Source organism: Oncorhynchus clarkii, chromosome 4 (assembly GCF_045791955.1).
Source record: "Oncorhynchus clarkii lewisi isolate Uvic-CL-2024 chromosome 4, UVic_Ocla_1.0, whole genome shotgun sequence".
NCBI lineage: Eukaryota > Metazoa > Chordata > Actinopteri > Salmoniformes > Salmonidae > Oncorhynchus > Oncorhynchus clarkii.
Genome location: NC_092150.1, coordinates 34506248 through 34524216, shown reverse-complemented (window position 1 = coordinate 34524216; position 17969 = coordinate 34506248). Strand labels below are relative to the sequence as shown.

At 41.0% G+C, this 17969-nt stretch overlaps 1 protein-coding gene across 1 annotated transcript; it reads left to right on the top strand.

Annotated features, from left to right (window-relative positions):
- The first annotated feature begins 3408 nt into the window (after positions 1–3408).
- LOC139406750 (leucine rich repeat containing 41) lies at positions 3409–11364 on the top strand. The gene is made up of 10 exons (XM_071149746.1): positions 3409–3831; positions 5459–5545; positions 5747–5811; positions 6121–6934; positions 7166–7399; positions 7762–7926; positions 8267–8368; positions 8654–8782; positions 9253–9325; positions 9614–11364. Exons 1-10 carry the CDS (start codon positions 3687–3689, stop codon positions 9831–9833), a joined length of 2034 nt encoding a protein of 677 aa, XP_071005847.1. The 5' UTR covers positions 3409–3686; the 3' UTR covers positions 9834–11364.
- The last annotated feature ends 6605 nt before the right edge of the window (positions 11365–17969 follow it).

Genomic DNA, 17969 nt, shown 5'->3' with positions numbered 1-17969 from the left:
TTCTGTATTTCATTTCCAATAAATTTGCAGAAATGTCTAAAAACATGTTTTCACTTTGTTATTCTGGATTTTTTCTATATGTACATTTTGAATTCAGGCTTTAACACAACAAAATGTGGAATAGTCAAGGGGTATGAATACTTTCTTACGGCACTGTACCTGTAGAAAATGGGATTTAGTGCTAGTCAGACAAACAGTATGGACTGCCACTCCAGGTATTCTTATCCTTTATTAAATGTGTTACTTCAGATGGTATATAAGGCGAGATCCAATATCCCCATCTCATAGTATTGACATTCCAGCTGGCGACAACAGGCAGGCATACAGATTGAGCTCGGTAATATGCCACGCAGGCAAAACAGCAAAAAAGGGGCACTACTGGTCACAGTTGATTTTTGATGGTTTTGAATTGAAGGCAGATGACCTGCATATATCATACATTTCCAAGCGTAATGAAAACACAGACGGAGTGATTTATTTTCAAATTTGCCCTCGTGGAGAAATTGATGGAGAAAATATCTGTTATGCTAAGGGTTGCGCTTGACCTATGTTAGCCTTTCTTAGTCAGACGTCAGCTTTAACAGAATGTCAATCTAGATTATAAAGTGCTATCCAGGAACATAGGCCTTGTTGTCCACCTTTCTCTCAAGCCATCAAACAGTGGAACAGATTAAAATTGTTAAAGGTTTCACAGTTGACGGTAGAGCAATGAGTGAAATACAATGATGTGACAAACATTGAGGTCTTTGCTAAACAAGTACTTCTGGAAAATGTCTTAACCAATGATCTACTATATATTCACAGTCTAGATGTTCTAATTTGCAGCCAATAGTAAGGCAGTGGTTGATAGCAAGAATAGGAAAGATCTTATCGTTGAAGTAAGATACATTTCAGATGACGGGATCAAAGGTTATCTTGAACAGCAATTGGCCCAACAGAGCGGGACTTCTAGCATGTGCAATACTTCTTGCAATATTCATCAAAGCTATGTACTCCATGCACCACAGACACTACTAGTAAAATGGTTATGACAACATAAAACTATTTACCTACACATTTTACTCTGTCCAGCAGACATAGCAAGCACACATATGAATTGTCTAGTGTAATGACATTTTCAGATAAATATACATTTTTGAAAATGTACACAAACTCTTAGGATCAACTTTGGTACATTAACTGTACTCAAAGATCAAAATCTCCACTAGCCTATATCTTTTAATTAGTCTAACATTTATTTTCTGAAGCTTCATTTGTTTTGGTAGCATATAGAAGAACACATCGGAAACAGACCACTAACTTGTGCCCTGACCAATGGAATGACAAGCATTCACCTGGCAAAATTCCCAGTCCGTCTAAGTGCCTACCATGTCCAACAAGTAGAGAGGATTATGATACACTAAGAAATGGAAAGTTGCTTAATGGTGGGATTATAGATGTTTACAACAGTCAAGTGAAATCTCACAAGAAATAAAATAATGTATTAATGGCTCCTGCTTCTTTTGTTAGCAAAGAATTGCATAACGTCTGTTGGCAAGACATAGATGTTCTACCAAAGGTCCTAGAAGCAGTGTTCAATTGGTGGTGTTTTGAGGTAGTGATAATACCTGTGAATCTGAGATCCTCACATTGGGTATCCATAGTAATTGACAAGAATCAGAGAGTGACAAACGGTACAAACATATCATTAAGTTGTAGAATAATGAACTCCTTACAGCTATATGAAATGGAGCTTGAGGGCATTATGTACCAACTGCAAAAATACCTGGCCATGCAATACTTGGCATGTAATGGAGTTCTTGTGGATATTAGTCTCGACTATGAATTCTGTCATCAATGCCCTATATGTATAAAACATACAGATAGCAGAAGTTGTGGTATCTATATGTTTGTTTTCCAAATCAGTCCTTTTTGGAGGAAGCATTAATCGATTTTGTCACAAGAGTATGAGAGACTGTCGGTCGTATGTGTTGACAGAAATTAAGTATTTACTTAGAAAGTTGGAGCTGAATAATGAATTAAAGCTCTATACTTTCATATAGATTTAAGATGACATATTCATTTTTGAATGACTTGCATGAAATGACAAGTTACCTTCTGAATTATTCTTATTTATATCAATTTTTAAAAAATTAGATATTTTTATTTAAATGACTAATGAGATCAAGGAAGTCATGAATTTGAGGAAAATATAATTTTATGAAACGCCTGTTGTGTAATGAATGACTCATACAATGAATTAAGTAATCTTATCAATTGTACTGGAGGGTTTATTGAAAGACAATCTTTATGGACATAATTTGAGGTTTTGGGTCTCTATAGTTAGTGTGATCTTACTGGAAAATAATTAATTAAAGTACTTTTCCAAGACTGGATGTGAAAGAATAACCACCTGTTGAATGTTATATGGTGCATGATTCTCAGAGGTGTAATTTTGTCTTTCAGGAACTGAAAGCCTGGGACCTTTGAGATGTGATGTTCCTCGCCAAGGGCATTTGCTGAAATCACAAAAGAACCAAATGGAAGTTGTGTTGATATTCTTGTAAATATATTGTTTAAATTCATAAGCATTAGTTATAATGTTTATATTTGCAAAGTTTGAATACAAAGATTTTAGGTCAGCTTTCAATGTACGACTTGTAATTCTTAAACATTTATTTTGTGTAATTATGTTTTGGGTTGTTGTGCTTTTCTACTTGTCTGATGACTCATCTTTTTATTGGTGTTTCCCAGCAGTTTGTGATTTGTTAGTCTTTATTTGTAGAAACATGGGCAATATGCATGTCCAATATGAAAAACGATTGGATTTAAGTTGATGGGCCACTCTAAAAGGGAGGCCAAATGAGCAGCGTCACTCCTCGGTGTAAACTCTGTGGATTTAAAAACTAGAAGTTCTCCTGAGTAGAATGGACGCCATTTTTAATGTGACACAATTTACAGAGAATTTTGTATGGTACAATATGTATGTCCAATATGGAAAATACTTTGGGATTTATGTTGATGGGCCACTCTATACGCTCTGCCAAATGAGCAGCGACGCTCCTCTGGGTGTAAACTCTGTGGAGTTGGACAGCTGAACTTGAGTAGAATGGACCAGCCTTTTACTGCGACACAATTTACAGATAGATTTGTATGGTGCAATAAATGATCAAAGTACACACAAAAAACATTGTTGACCATTTAGGCTTGACATTTATTTATTTTATAAAATAATGACATATCTCATAGAAATACGTTTAATTATTATTTGTATGATAACGAGTATGAAATATATAGATAATTGCGCATATTTTCCATAATTATACCCCTAATTATTCATTTACAATTTATACAGGATGGGACTATTATTCTGAAGGATTCCAAAAATACGTGATCCGGAAGTACTTCTTTATCCTTGCCTACTATGACGTCTTGATAGAAAGTGATTAACCGGAAGTCTACAGGAACCAAACTACAACCTGCATCAATTTGAAGAGATAGCTGCAGTTTTAATTTTTTTTAAAACCATTTGCTGGTTAGTTAGCTCGTTTTTTGCTATCCTTTTTGTTGTTGTTGGTATTATGCCTAAATTATGAAATAGCGCAGCTGAACTCTTGAGTATTAGCAAATATTCTCTGACTGAAATCTGTGGAGCTGATCTGCTGCATGTTTATTTAATCTGCCTCGTTTTTCATCTGATACTGAGCATGCCTGCTCCTTACCTTGAACAAATTAGAAGAGCCAAGGAGTGGCAGGATGCCAAAGTTACTTCCACTATTACACCCACCTTGAAGAAGATATGCATCAAAACAGTGAGTCGTCACATGGATGTTCTAGACAAGAAAGCTCTTGGTAAGTGTCTCATCTTCGATGCAACCAAGGGAGTTTTTTTTTACATTGTGCTGGACGAAGGACGATCTTGGTTGCATCAAAGCTAAGTGTTACTCAGCTATTTTAGCTAATGCATGTACAATACATGAATGGACTGGTACCCAAACTAGCTCTCGAAAACGCTAGGTGGCATTCTGCCTTCTCCCTACAGTTTTCAGCCATTATTAACTTCGCCCACAACTGACTCGTGTGAACTACAATCCCGAGGCAGTTTTAACTCTTAGAAACGTCAATAATCATAGCTTGCGATACGGCTTTTGAAACATATGCCCCATATCTTTCATCGATAAAGAATCCTTCAAATACAAAATAAACTATATTGTAGGAGTTTTGCGAAGAACCATACAGCTATGGGTGTCTCCATCCAACGAAACGACACTTCTTGAATTACACTTACACACAGGTGTTCGGGGGCATGCTACACTTAACAAAAATATAAATGCAACATGTAAAGTGTTGCTCCCATGTTTCATGAGCTGAAATGAAAGAGTGTGCAATTGTCATGCTGACTGCAGGAATGTCCACCAGCGCTGTTGCCATATAATGTAATGTTAATGTCTCTACCATAAACCGTCTCCAACGATGTCAACATTGTGAACAGAGTGCCCCGGGGTGGGGTTAGGGTATGGCCAGGCATAAGCTATGGACAACAAACACAATTGCATTTTATCAATGTCAATTTCAATGCACAGAGATACCATGACGAGATCTTGAGGCCCATGGTCATGCTATTCATCTGCTGCCATCACCTCATGTTTCAGCATTATTATATACAGTCCCATGTCACAAGGATCTGTACACAATTCCTGGAAGCTGAAAACGTCCCAGTTCTTCCATGACCTGCTTACTCACCAAACATGTCACCTATTGAGCATGTTTGGGATGCTCTTGGTTGACTTGTAGACAGCGTGTTCCAGTTCCCGCCAATATCCAGCAACTTCGCACAGCCATTGAAGAGGAGTGGGACAACATTCCACAGGCCACAATCAACAGCCTGATCAACTCTGTGTGTCTCACTGCATGAGGCAAATGGTGGTCACATCAGATACTGACTGGTTCTCTGATCCACACCCCTACCTTCTTTTTTTTTTAAAGGTATGCATATCTGTGTACCCAGTCATGTGAAATCCATAGATTATGGCCCAATTGACTGATTTCCTTATATGAACTGTAACTCAGTAAAATCTTTGAAATTGTTGCATGTTGCATTTTATATTTTGGTTCAGTATAGATAGGCAATTAGTCAAACAACATGGAGATATGGCCGTGTGGGCACACTAATCCTATCAAGGTGGGTATCAATTTGACCTTTTCTTGGGTTTTTTGCAAAAGATTTCTCGCAGATATGAAAGATAAGGTCCTAATGCTTCCAAAACTGTACCTCAAGCGACGTTTGTTAATGTTCAGATTGAGCGTTGGGGCTCTTAACAAAACTCCCCCATGCAGAAGAATCCTTTGTCCAATGACTCTTATGTGTAATGACTAGCTAGAATGTTCCTTACTGACGGTATATCCTAAAGAGGATAAACAAGATAAAATGCAGACTGAATATCCTGAAAATTAACCGTTTTTAATATTACCCATTTAGACCTACCAATCTCACTGATCAAGGAGCTCCTGCAGCATTTAAACATTGTTGATCTGGATAGAATTCAGCCTGCAGTGAACCGGAAAGGTAAGTACTGTAAAGCCTAGCTTTGGTCGTTGGCTCTGTCAGCTACGCTCTCACTATGACTGTCAGTGGAGAGATCAGTATTACATACTGGACCGGCGTTATATAACACCCAACAGGCCTCAAATCACACTGCTGATTTTTCAGACAGAGGGTAGCTAACTACTGCTATTCTATTAAACATTTTATTTGTCTGTCTTTCAGGAATCTCCACCTCCTTTGTGTGGGCAGGAATATTGAGAAGAATCTCTGGGCCTCGCAAAGGGAGTGTAAGTATCTTATCCACATAATAATCCACCTTTGTACCATCTGGCTTTTTCACTATTTAAATTCCATCATGCAGTTAACTTCACTCTCCACCACATACTAAGGTGAGGCAATCCACTGAGAATGTTGAAAAGTACAAAACAACAGCCGGATAACTAGTTCTAACGAGTTTTAGTTCCAAGGTTGGCGATATGTGTGATCTATAGCCTGAAACACTAGTTCTGAACCCTATAACAACAGTTCTGAACTAAACCTTCTAGAGAATGTGTTCCTTTGCCCTAATTATTATGTTATTCTTGTTTCTTTTCCAGACCATACTCACCGAAGATGAATGGAGGGAGATAAGCATGCATAAGCTCTTTAACTTGGCCTTCTATGGCTTCAGGTTCGGAGGTGATACAAAATACCTCCTGAATGTCGACTTTAACTCCCTTCTCTTAGTCATGGCCAAATACATCCAGCACCTGGTTCTTCGAACATCACGGCCACACGGCTACTTCTTCGCGAGGAGGTCCGTTCTGAGCGTTCTGGAGAAGGGTGTAAGATGCATTCAACTGGGAGAGAGCACTCAGCTCAGAGAGTGGCCCAGTGATGTCTTATACACCCTGCACCGTTTACTGGACCACGGGGCAGCCCGTGATGTCATCATAAACCAGAGCCCAGATCCTCGTCTGCTGGCTTGGATTCTTCATGGCAGGGGACCTCGGAGTAAAAGCCACCAATGTCCAATGGAGTCCATGCAAGGTGAGATGGTCAAATGTTGCCAGGTGCCAAACACTGCAGGAAGCAGCGCTGGAGATGCTGAGGCAGCCAACTGCCAGGTCCCAGAGGAAGAGGAGCCTGATGAAGAAGATAATAATGGTGGGACCCCATGCAAGCGTCCAAGGTTGAGTATTGCCTCTGCGAAGGCAGAGCTTGACTTGACCAGCACTCCATGCCAATGTATGGTCCCCAAGCCATTGTGCCAGATGTTTATACCCTCGGCTGGTCACTCGACAGAGATTTGCCACAAGGGGCAAATCCATTCACTAAAGATCAATGACTTCCGGGGTGGAGTCTTCCCTGTACTGCTTCCTCTCCTGCCTTCTTGGCTGTGCCTCCACTCTCTAAGCCTGCAAAGTGCTTGTAAGTGTATCATCTATAGAATCTATTGTTTTTTATGTGTTTGTTACAAAGAAAGAGTATGCTAAAAAGGACAGTTATGAACGTGGAATGCACTCGTTGGTTGCCTCCCAAATGGCACCCTATTCACTTTATTGTGCACTACCAGGGTAAGGGGAATGGGGTACTATAAAGGCTATAGGGTGTATTCGGACACAGGCCGAGTGTTTCTGTTGTTGATGCCTCTGTCTGCAGGGACCTTTGAGGAGGGTGATGCGTTGAGCCTGGCAGAGTCTCTCCAGCAGCTGTCTGCTACACCAGGCTGCTCCCTGATTGAGCTAAGTGTGGGGTCCCTGACCCATCCTGCTCTCATGGAGTCCCTGCTGAATGCATGCCCCACCCTCAGGTCATTCTCCATGGAGATCCACCCTGTAGCAGAGTACCACAGAGCCCCACTGAGAAGCATTCCCCAGCCTGCACACCATGCAGGTGGCCGACAATCTAGTATATGGACCACCCAAAGTTATTCATATCCAACCTGTACAAAATGTTTTTGTTTTATTGTAGTTTGTGGGGCCGGTTTACCAGACAGAGAGTAATCCTCATCTTAGATTAAATGCAGATTTGAACTAAAATCAAGTTTTAGCGAGTTGTCGGGTTAGGTGAGATTAATTTAACAAGAAAAGTGAAATCTCAACATAAGAAAGGTAAGACATGAGGATTGCATATTTATAAAACAATGGTATATAAATGTTTACTTTTTAAAATTGAGTCGCAGAGAATTGGATGTCTGCAAAGAGCATTTATTTTTGCATTGTATTTGAGAACTTGTCCCAACTTTCCATTGCTAGAACTCTCACTGGAGAAGCTGTGTGTGAAAGTACCCAAATTGAGGACCAGTGTGGAGAGTCTGATGTGTGTGTTGCTACGCTCTCCTCGCCTCACCTCACTTCACGTCTCAGGAATCAATAGCTCAACTGGCTTCTCACCCAGCCACCTCCTCAACACAGTGGCAGGTAACATGGAGTCATTTAAAACCACTGTCAACGTAGAGTACAAGCACTACATTTCATTCAACAGTTTTGTCATTTAGCTTAAGCAGATGCTCTTATCTAGAGCGACTTAGTCAGTGCATCCAAGTGCTGTTTTCTAGCAGTTGTGTATGTGTAAGTTGATGCTGCTGTGCTCACAATGGGCTAGAATATGCATGATCTGTTTTTTTTTATTAGTTTGCTTCCAATTGCTTCAGCAATAACTTCATGTGCAATGTATGTGTAACACTTCATAGCCGTAGGAGATATTTTGGTATATTTTCTCCCATATGGTAAAATTGTTTTTGTGTTCCTGCTGTGACAGAGTCCAATCGCCACCTGAAGGACCTCACCTTGGAGGATATCAACCTGTCTGATTGTCACGGTGCAATCTTCCAGCTACTGGATAACTACTGTATGTTGGAAGGTAAGGAATGATTTCCATGAAGTAGTTTTTGTATCAAGTGATGTATTAAAATTCATATTAAATCTTTTTTTATCTAACATGTATGCAGCTCTAAAAAGTGGTATGCAGCATGGATATCACAAACAAGCAAAGCCTCTTGCATTTGATCAGTCTATTCTATGGTTGTGTCTCAAATGGCACCCTATTCCTTATGTAGTGCACCACTTTTGTCAAGGGCCTAAAAGGAAAACGGTGCCATTTGGGATGCATCCTAATTGTATTCTCCTGTCTGCTCCATAATGACAGCGTTGTCATTGAAGGACTGTCGGCTTCTGGAGAAATGCAGTGACAAGGAAGATGTCGTCCGACAGCTGGTTAATTCTCTCAAAAAGGTTCCATCTCTCCAGTCTGTCAACCTGGCTCAAAACCGCCTCGGTAAGAGGCCAACTTAGCTTTGTTTCATAGGTTTCGTTCAGACTTTTCATGCTACATCCCCCGCCCCTGCCACCTTTTATTTTATTTAACCTTTATTTAACTAGGAAAGTTAGTTATGAACAAATTCTTATTTACAATGACGGCCTACCAAAAGGCAGGTCTCTTGCGGGGACCTGGGGCTGGGATTAAAATAAAATAAAAATAGGACAAAACACACATCACGACAAGAGAGACACCAGAACACTACATAAAGAGAGACTTAAGACAACAACCTAGCATGGCAGAAACACATGACAACAACATGATAGCAGCACAAAACATGGTACAAACACTATTGGGCACAGACAACAGCACAAAGGCAAGAAGGTAGAGACAACAATACATCACGCAAGCTACTACACCTCTGGATGGTATGAATTTGATTTTTGAGTGCATGAATTGAAACAACTATTTTTATTTTGTCCTTTTAGCCAAGACTGTGACAGTTTTGGGGGAACTCTTCAAAGGACCCTCACCAAGCACAGTGAAAGAGCTGGACATCAGGCAAGTAGCTGCTATAAGCATTTCAGTAGGCTATTTTGTCATTTTGTGAAGAGGCCTAATTTGTCTTATAAGAGTTGGACTCTGTCCCTATTCTCCACACTTCCCCCAAAGTGTGCGCAAGCAAACTCCCCGTCATGGATTGGTGTAAGCATTGGCTGTAGGGAGTTTCAAGTTCCACCACTGTTAAATCCATGACGTAGAGTGTACAACTGCAGACTTTGAGGGAAGGGTGGCAAATTGGAACGTAGCCATTCTGTTTCTTGTATTTCCTGTCTTTGTCGTTGATAGCTCCAACTTCATCCAGCCTCCTGAGCTGCTAGAGTTAGGGAAGTTGTTGGAGACCCACCGTCCTCCCCAGAGACTACTCCTCAGCCTGAAGAGTAACCCACTGGACAGAAACATAGAGCTGAGGGACACGGCTCTGGGCACGCTCAGTCACCTTTGTGACCTCATCACCGACCACTGGAACTCCAGGGACACCATGGCTGACCACATCAGCATCATGTGAACTAGGTCTTGGGTCATGCGAATGGAGTAGGGTGAAGTTGCCTCTAGGTGTTGATCTTGGGACAGTTTTGTGAGGAAGAGGAAGCTGGTCCTAGACCTCTAGATAGGGGACACTTCGCCTCGAAACCCTGCGAATTCTGGGTTGTGTTCATTAGTAACACTAAAATGTTTTGCAATGGGAAAAAAATATGAGCATTGTTTATTAGACAAGAACAGATAGTACTTCCCTGTTTCACTCCAGTTCAGACCAACTGAACATGACCCTGGATAAAACGTTCCTTAACCTGAAGTGAACAAACATTTGCTGCTACCCAAGAGAAGTTCCTGGAAATCGAAATTGCTTCAGTTTTAAGTCTTTTGTAAGGAACATTTGTATGAACAATATTTTCCAGTTTACAACACATATATGTGTTGCTGTTTTGTATGTCAAGGCTGTTGCAGGCCTAATAAGCCAAAAACAATGTGTTACATAAATACAAGTGGCCTTATATTTGGCATTTTAAATTGTGAAATAATGGCATAAGAGCTTATTCAGCATCTTTATTGTTGATATGTTGTCATGTTTGTAATGCAGCATCTGCAGCCCTTAAAAATCATGTTTGTTGTTTTTTTGGGTCATTGACCTAGAACAGGGATAGGCAACTGCGGATCAGTTACTGAGTCACTCAATTAGCCGATGTCATCAAAACATTTTTAGATTTCTGGCTAGACTAACTTACCAATCTAATCATGGTCAAATTACTGACCGGGGGGACCCCATTTGATTTTGTAACTTACAGTCTGATATCATATTAAAACTGCAAACATTTGTGATGGAAAGTTGTATTGTTTGTGCTTTTCTAATAACCAATTTCTGTCTTCGATGTTTGTGCTTTTCTAATAACCAATTTCTGAGTTCATGCAAGTAAGTGACTGAACGAATCCTCACCATCAGTATCTGCAATTTGGCAGTACGCTCAGAACCTTGTTTTGAGAAATTTTCAAGGTCTCAGCTTGGAGAGAAGAAGCCTTGTAAGGTATTGGTCTGTCCCATGCATGAACCAAACATTAATGATGAATTTATTATGAATAAGCTAAATCATGCAAATATAATTTGTCTGTAAGCAGTATAAAATAGATCTAACGGGACTGCCCCGATAGAGCTCCGTTAAGACCGGTACTTTATGCATCTACATTTGACTGTGACCTCTCCAGCTTCTTGTTAATAAACAATGATTCATTTAAGATGAACTTCGAGTGTCCCTATGTAGAATTGCAGCAAACTTGCTTTAAAACGGACCTATTTTCTCTATGCTCTAAACCTTCAATATTTTCTCTCTGCTGTCAAGAGGGGGGCTGATAAAATAGGGGGAGGGTGGGCAACAATTTGACTTAGGGCCCCCAAAAGGCTTTGCCTGCAAGCCACTGCGGACCCCACATTTTTTTGTAGCCCCCCCCCCCCCCCCCATCAAAGTTGCCCATCCATGACCTAGAATATCTTGCTTGTTGAATTGCTAGTTGTCTTGGTTCAATAAATCCTGACATGAGTGAAATTGTCTAACGTCTTTACAAAATACTTTTGTTATCAAGGCAATAAAGTATACGATTCAATAGAAAACAAATATAAGTACATTTAGACAATATACATGAATATTTGCACAGTGTATAGAACCTAACACGGACTGGAAAGAAAGATGTGGCGACAATTACATATAGGAATTGCCTTTACATAAAAATAAAATAGTCTTCAATATGGTTATTACATTGTTACACACCCTTATAAAAAGAGTATGGATTGAACCTTGACAAGTAGCAGTGCCGATATTAGCATGTAAATCTTGGAGGGGCAAAAAGAAAATGTGGGATGCATGCCAGCAAAGCCACTACACAACACGAATTGCACTATAACTGACAAACTGTGCCCACAAACTGTTTGGGCCTACATAAAACTGTCCCAAACACGTTACCACTGCAAAACCTGGCTTTCAGCGGAGCCTTGTCTGGCAGCGAAACAGTTCATTAAGCCTCATTTACTGCCTTAAAAAAAAACAGCGGATATGGCAGACTTGCTTAAACAAATGTGGATTCTACTGACAATTGAGATGTACAGTTGAAGTCGGAAGTTTACATACGCTTAGGTTGTTTACAGACAGATTATTTCACTTATAATTCACTGTATCACAATTCCAGTGGGTCAGAAATTTACATACACTAAATTGACTGCCTTTAAACAGCTTGGAAAATTCCAGAAGATGATGTCATGGCTTTAGAAGCTTCTGATAGGCTAATTGACATAATTTGAGTCAAAAGGAGGTGTACCTGTGGATGTATTTCAAGGCCTATTTCAAGGCCTACAAACTGTCTCTTTGCTTGACATCATGGGAAAATCAAAAGAAATCAGCCAAGATCTCAGAAAAAAAATGTAGACCTCCACAAGTCTGGTTCATCCTTGGGAGCAATTTCCATACGCCTGAAGGGACCACGTTCATCTGTACAAACAGTAGTACGCAAGTATAAACACCATGGGACCACGCAACCGTCATACCGCTCAGGAAGGAGACGCGTTTTGTCTCCTGGGGATGAATGTACTTTGGTGCAAAAAGTGCAAATCAATCCCAGCACAACAGCATAGGACCTTGTGAAGATGCTGTAGGAAACAGGTACAATAGTATCTATATCCACAGTAAAACAAGGCCTGTATTGACATAACCTGAAAGGCCGCTCAGCAAGGAAGAAGCCACTGCTCCAGAACCGCCATGAAAAAGCCAGACTACGGTTTGCAATTGCACATGGGGACAAAGATCGTACTTTTTGGAGAAATGTCCTCTGGTCTGATGAAACAAAGATTAGAACTGTTTGGTCATAATGACCATCGTTATGTTTGGAGGAAAAAGGAGGAGGCTTGCAAGTCGAACAACACCATCCCAACCGTGAAGCAAGGGGGTGGCTGCAGGAGGGACTGGTACAAAATAGATCATCATGAGGAACGAAAATGATGTAGATATATTGAAGCAACATCTCAAGACATCAGTCAGGAAGTTAAAGCTTGGTCGCAGATGGGTCTTCCAAATGGACAATGACCCCGGGCATACTTTCAAAGTTGTGACAAAATGGCTTAAGGACAACAAAGTCAAGGTATTAGAGTGGCCATCACAAAGCCCTGACCTCACTCCTATAGAACATTTGTGGGCAGAACTGAAAAAGCATGTGTGAGCAAGGGAGCCTACAAACCTGACTCAGTTACAGCAGCTCTGTCAGTAGGAATGGGCCAAAATTAACCCAATTTATTGTGGGAAGCTTGTGGAAGGCTACCTGAAATGTTTGATCCAAGTTAAACAATTTAAAGGCAATGATACCAAATACTAATTGAGTGTATGTAAACTTCTGACCCACCGAGAATGTGAAAGAAATAAAAGCTGAAATAAATCATTCTCTCTACTATTCTGACATTTCATATTCTTAAAAAAAAGTGGTGATCCTAACTGACCTAAGACATGAAATTTTCCCAAGTATTAAAGGTCAGGAATTGTGAAAAACTGAGTTGAAATGTATTTGGCTAAGGCGTATGTAAACTTCCTACTTCAACTGGACAAGTTATGGCATAAGGTGACGACAAGCAGATAAGAGGCAATCCATCATTTAGATTAAGACATTAATGAGCAAGCGACAACGGACGTAGTCAATAGGGCTAGGCCCCTTTTTTCTCCACTTCCTGTCTGAATGACATGCCCAAAGTAAACTGCCTGTAGCTCAGGCCCTGAAGCCAGGATATGCATATAATTGGTACCATTGGAAAGAAAATACTTTGAAGTTCTTCGAAATGTTAAAATAATGTGGGAGAATATAACACAGTAGGAATTATAGGAGAAAATCCAATGAAAACCAACCTGAAATAAAAAACAATGAGAGACTTGGAGATGCAAGAGAAAGATCATATCAAGTATTCCACAGGGTGTTAGCAGTCTATGTTCAAGGTTCTGCTAAAACTGTAATATCAGTTTTAGCTGAAGGACACAGTCTTGGAAATTCGTGTTTGCGCTCTCCATGAAGACATTATGCACCTGCTAAAATCCAAATCCAGTTTCCAATTGAACATACTTATTTCCGTAAGAAATATTATAGTTTGTTTACATTTTTGGGGTATCTGTGGAGTGAATAGAAATGTATTTTGACTTGTTGAAACAAAGTTTAGGGGTATATTTTTGGATTCCTTTCTCTGCAAGTTGAATGAGTGGATTACTCAAATCGATGGCACCAACTAAACAGACTTTTTGGGATATAAAGAAGGATTGTATCTAACAAAACGACCCTACAAGTTATAGCGGGGACCCTTTGGATGACAAATCAGAGGAATATTTTCAAACATTTTCAAAAAGTAAGTGAATATTTCATTGTTATATGTGAATGTATGAAAAATATTTTGATGTGGTGCTCCATTTTGATGTGGTGCTCAAACCTTAGAATTGTGGATCACGTACTGTCCCATGAGTGACAGAAAACTGTGCCAATCATAACAGAAAACTGAGCCAATCAGGCAAAACGCTCTGTATTTTCTGCTGGTGAGCCCCACCACCACAGAAAGCACTGAGCTAGGCTGAAACACCTGCATTTTGGAGATGCCTTATTCAAGAAGAGACCATTTTTGTATGCAGCTTAATGAACTCAATGACATGTTTTTTTTTACATTGTTTCCAAACTGATATGTAACACTTATTAAGCCAAAATTACAAGCAAAACATGTTAGCCCCCCCCCCCGCTCAAAACATTTGGGGCTCTGCCACATCTGCCCTGAATGACGGGTCGCCACTGAATAATTCCATCATGAGAGAATTTCTTTTTTTTTTGTGTATCCCTAGGCCCTCTCGTGCAGTAACGTTGCTCCTGTGTGCTAGTTGACCGTCTTTGGTTCAACGCTAGGCCCTCTTGTCCAATCACTCCTGGTGCTCTCAGGCTGCCTAGCTGGTCCTTGTGGGAGCGCTGATGGAAGACGAAGGAGACACCTGCATCCCAGGAGGCCGGCAGCACCGGGTCTCTCAGGCCTCTCTTATCAGTGTGGTGTTGCCACTGGGACAGGTCACAGGCACAGTCAGAGTCCCCAGGAGGGGTACGCACCTGACGCCTGTGCCTACAACGGAACCTGGCAGGAGCACAAAGAGGCAATAGTTCACTTCAGTGGCCAATCAAAACTGCTTTGATTGACGTTCGTCCCTACACACAAGACAGATGTTTTATTTTTCCACAAAGTAGAAAAGTGCAACCTCAACTTCCCAACTATCTTTAAAAATAGTTCAGAAGGGTTCTGCCAACTGCTTCTGTTGAGATCTTAACTCTGCATGTGGGTGTACAAAGCAGGGCTCTAAAGTGTGAAGGAATATTTTGATGTGCGACCTGGAGTTTTAATTTGGGAGCACCAGTGCGACTTAAAGACAATACAATAAACAATTCAATTCGTAACAATATTTAGCCGCAATAGTTATCTACACTGCTGCGTCCCGCGGCAGCTTGGTTCCAGTTCCCAGGCCACACACACCATGTCCCGCCCCCTGTCACTCAAGCAGGCACCACACAGTTCCTTCACGCTGTTCATTCTCTCAGCATGCTGTCAATTCATGCACTCACAAAAAAAGAAAGATGCTGCTTTTCACGTTGCTTCTAAATATGTATCCACATGTTCTCTATTATACTATTCAGTTGCACATATTGCTCTCTGCAAAATGCGTGTTAGTTAGTCTAAAGCTGGCATGTGCCTAAAGTAATGATAGCTAATCTTTAATGCTAATCGCTAGTTGACTAGATAAATGCCTTAAAGTTAAATGCACTAGCTAGGCCATGGATTGGCAACTGGCGGGCCGCGGCCCGGCCCTCAGATCAATTATTATTTGTTTATATACAGTGCCTTGCGAAAGTATTCGGCCCCCTTGAACTTTGCGACGTTTTGCCACATTTCAGGCTTCAAACATAAAGATATAAAACTGTATTTTTTTGTGAAGAATCAACAACAAGTGGGACACAATCATGAAGTGGAACGACATTTATTGGATATTTCAAACTTTTTTAACAAATCAAAAACTGAAAAATTGGGCGTGCAAAATTATTCAGCCCCTTTACTTTCAGTGCAGCAAACTCTCTCCAGAAGTTCAGTGAGGATCTCTGAATGATCCAATGTTGACATAAATGACTAATGATGATAAATACAATCCACCTGTGTGTAATCAAGTCTCCGTATAAATGCACCTGCACTGTGATAGTCTCAGAGGTCCGTGAAAAGCGCAGAGAGCATCATGAAGAACAAGGAACACACCAGGCAGGTCCGAGATACTGTTGTGAAGAAGTTTAAAGCCGGATTTGGATACAAAAAGATTTCCCAAGCTTTAAACATCCCAAGGAGCACTGTGCAAGCGATAATATTGAAATGGAAGGAGTATCAGACCACTGCAAATCTACCAAGACCTGGCCGTCCCTCTAAACTTTCAGCTCATACAAGGAGAAGACTGATCAGAGATCCAGCCAAGAGGCCCATGATCACTCTGGATGAACTGCAGAGATCTACAGCTGAGGTGGGAGACTCTGTCCATAGGACAACAATCAGTCGTATATTGCACAAATCTGGCCTTTATGGAAGAGTGGCAAGAAGAAAGCCATTTCTTAAAGATATCCATAAAAAGTGTAGTTTAAAGTTTGCCACAAGCCACCTGGGAGACACACCAAACATGTGGAAGAAGGTGCTCTGGTCAGATGAAACCAAAATTGAACTTTTTGGCAACAATGCAAGACGTTATGTTTGGCGTAAAAGCAACACAGCCATCACCCTGAACACACCATCCCCACTGTCAAACATGGTGGTGGCAGCATCATGGTTTGGGCCTGCTTTTCTTCAGCAGGGACAGGGAAGATGGTTAAAATTGATGGGAAGATGGATGGAGCCAAATACAGGACCATTCTGGAAGAAAACCCGATGGAGTCTACAAAAGACCTGAGACTGGGACGGAGATTTGTCTTCCAACAAGACTATGATCCAAAACATAAAGCAAAATCTACAATGGAATGGTTCAAAAATAAACATATCCAGGTGTTAGAATGGCCAAGTCGCCTCCCGGGTGGCGCAGTGGTTAAGGGCGCTGTACTGCAGCGCCAGCTCTGCCATCAGAGTCCCTGGGTTCGCGCCCAGGCTCTGTCGTAACCGGCCGCGACCGGGAGGTCCGTGGGGCGAAGCACAATTGGCTTAGCGTCGCCCGGGTTAGGGAGGGCTTGGTCGGTAGGGGTGTCCTTGTCTCATCGCGCACCAGCGACTCCTGTGGCGGGCTGGGCGCAGTGTGCGCTAACCAAGGTGGCCAGGTGCACGGTGTTTCCTCCAGCGCATTGGTGCGGCTGGCTTCCGGGTTGGATGCGTGCTGTGTTAAGAAGCAGTGCGGCTTGGTTGGGTTGTGTATCGGAGGACGCATGACTTTCAACCTTCGTCTCTCCCGAGCCCGTACGGGAGTTGTAGCGATGAGACAAGATAGTAGCTACTACAACAATTGGATACCACGAAATTGGGGAGAAAAAGGGGTAAAAATTCAACAAAAAAAAAACAACAAAAAAAGAATGGCCAAGTCAAAGTCCAGACCTGAATCCAATCGAGAATCTGTGGAAAGAACTGAAAACTGCTGTTCACAAATGCTCTCCATCCAACCTCACTGAGCTTGAGCTGTTTTGCAAGGAGGAATGGGAAATATTTTCAGTCTCTCGATGTTTAAAACTGATAGAGACATACCCCAAGCGACTTACAGCTGTAATCGCAGCAAAAGGTGGCGCTACAAAGTATTAACTTAAGGGGACTGAATAATTTTGCACGCCCAATTTTTCAGTTTTTGATTTGTTAAAAAAGTTTGAAATATCCAATAAATGTCGTTCCACTTCATGATTGTGTCCCACTTGTTGTTGATTCTTCACAAAAAAATACAGTTTTATATCTTTATGTTTGAAGCCTGAAATGTGGCAAAACGTCGCAAAGTTCAAGAGGGCCGAATACTTTCGCAAGGCACTGTATATATATATACTACCATTCAAATAGGAGTGGTATATGGTATATATACACTATACACTATGAAACCAACATAAATTAAATAAAGAATGATAATGAAAAGTTTTGGAGCATCTTAAATGAAATTCTGGGAAA

Bases quoted from the DNA above. Each gene is read 5' to 3' on its own strand.
- LOC139406750 (XM_071149746.1), top strand. From the start codon at position 3,687: ATGCCTGCTCCTTACCTTGAACAAATTAGAAGAGCCAAGGAGTGGCAG. The intron at 7,927-8,266 runs GTAACATGGAGT...CTGCTGTGACAG, and splicing joins CCTCCTCAACACAGTGGCAG to AGTCCAATCGCCACCTGAAG. The intron at 9,326-9,613 runs GCAAGTAGCTGC...TGTCGTTGATAG, and splicing joins GTGAAAGAGCTGGACATCAG to CTCCAACTTCATCCAGCCTC.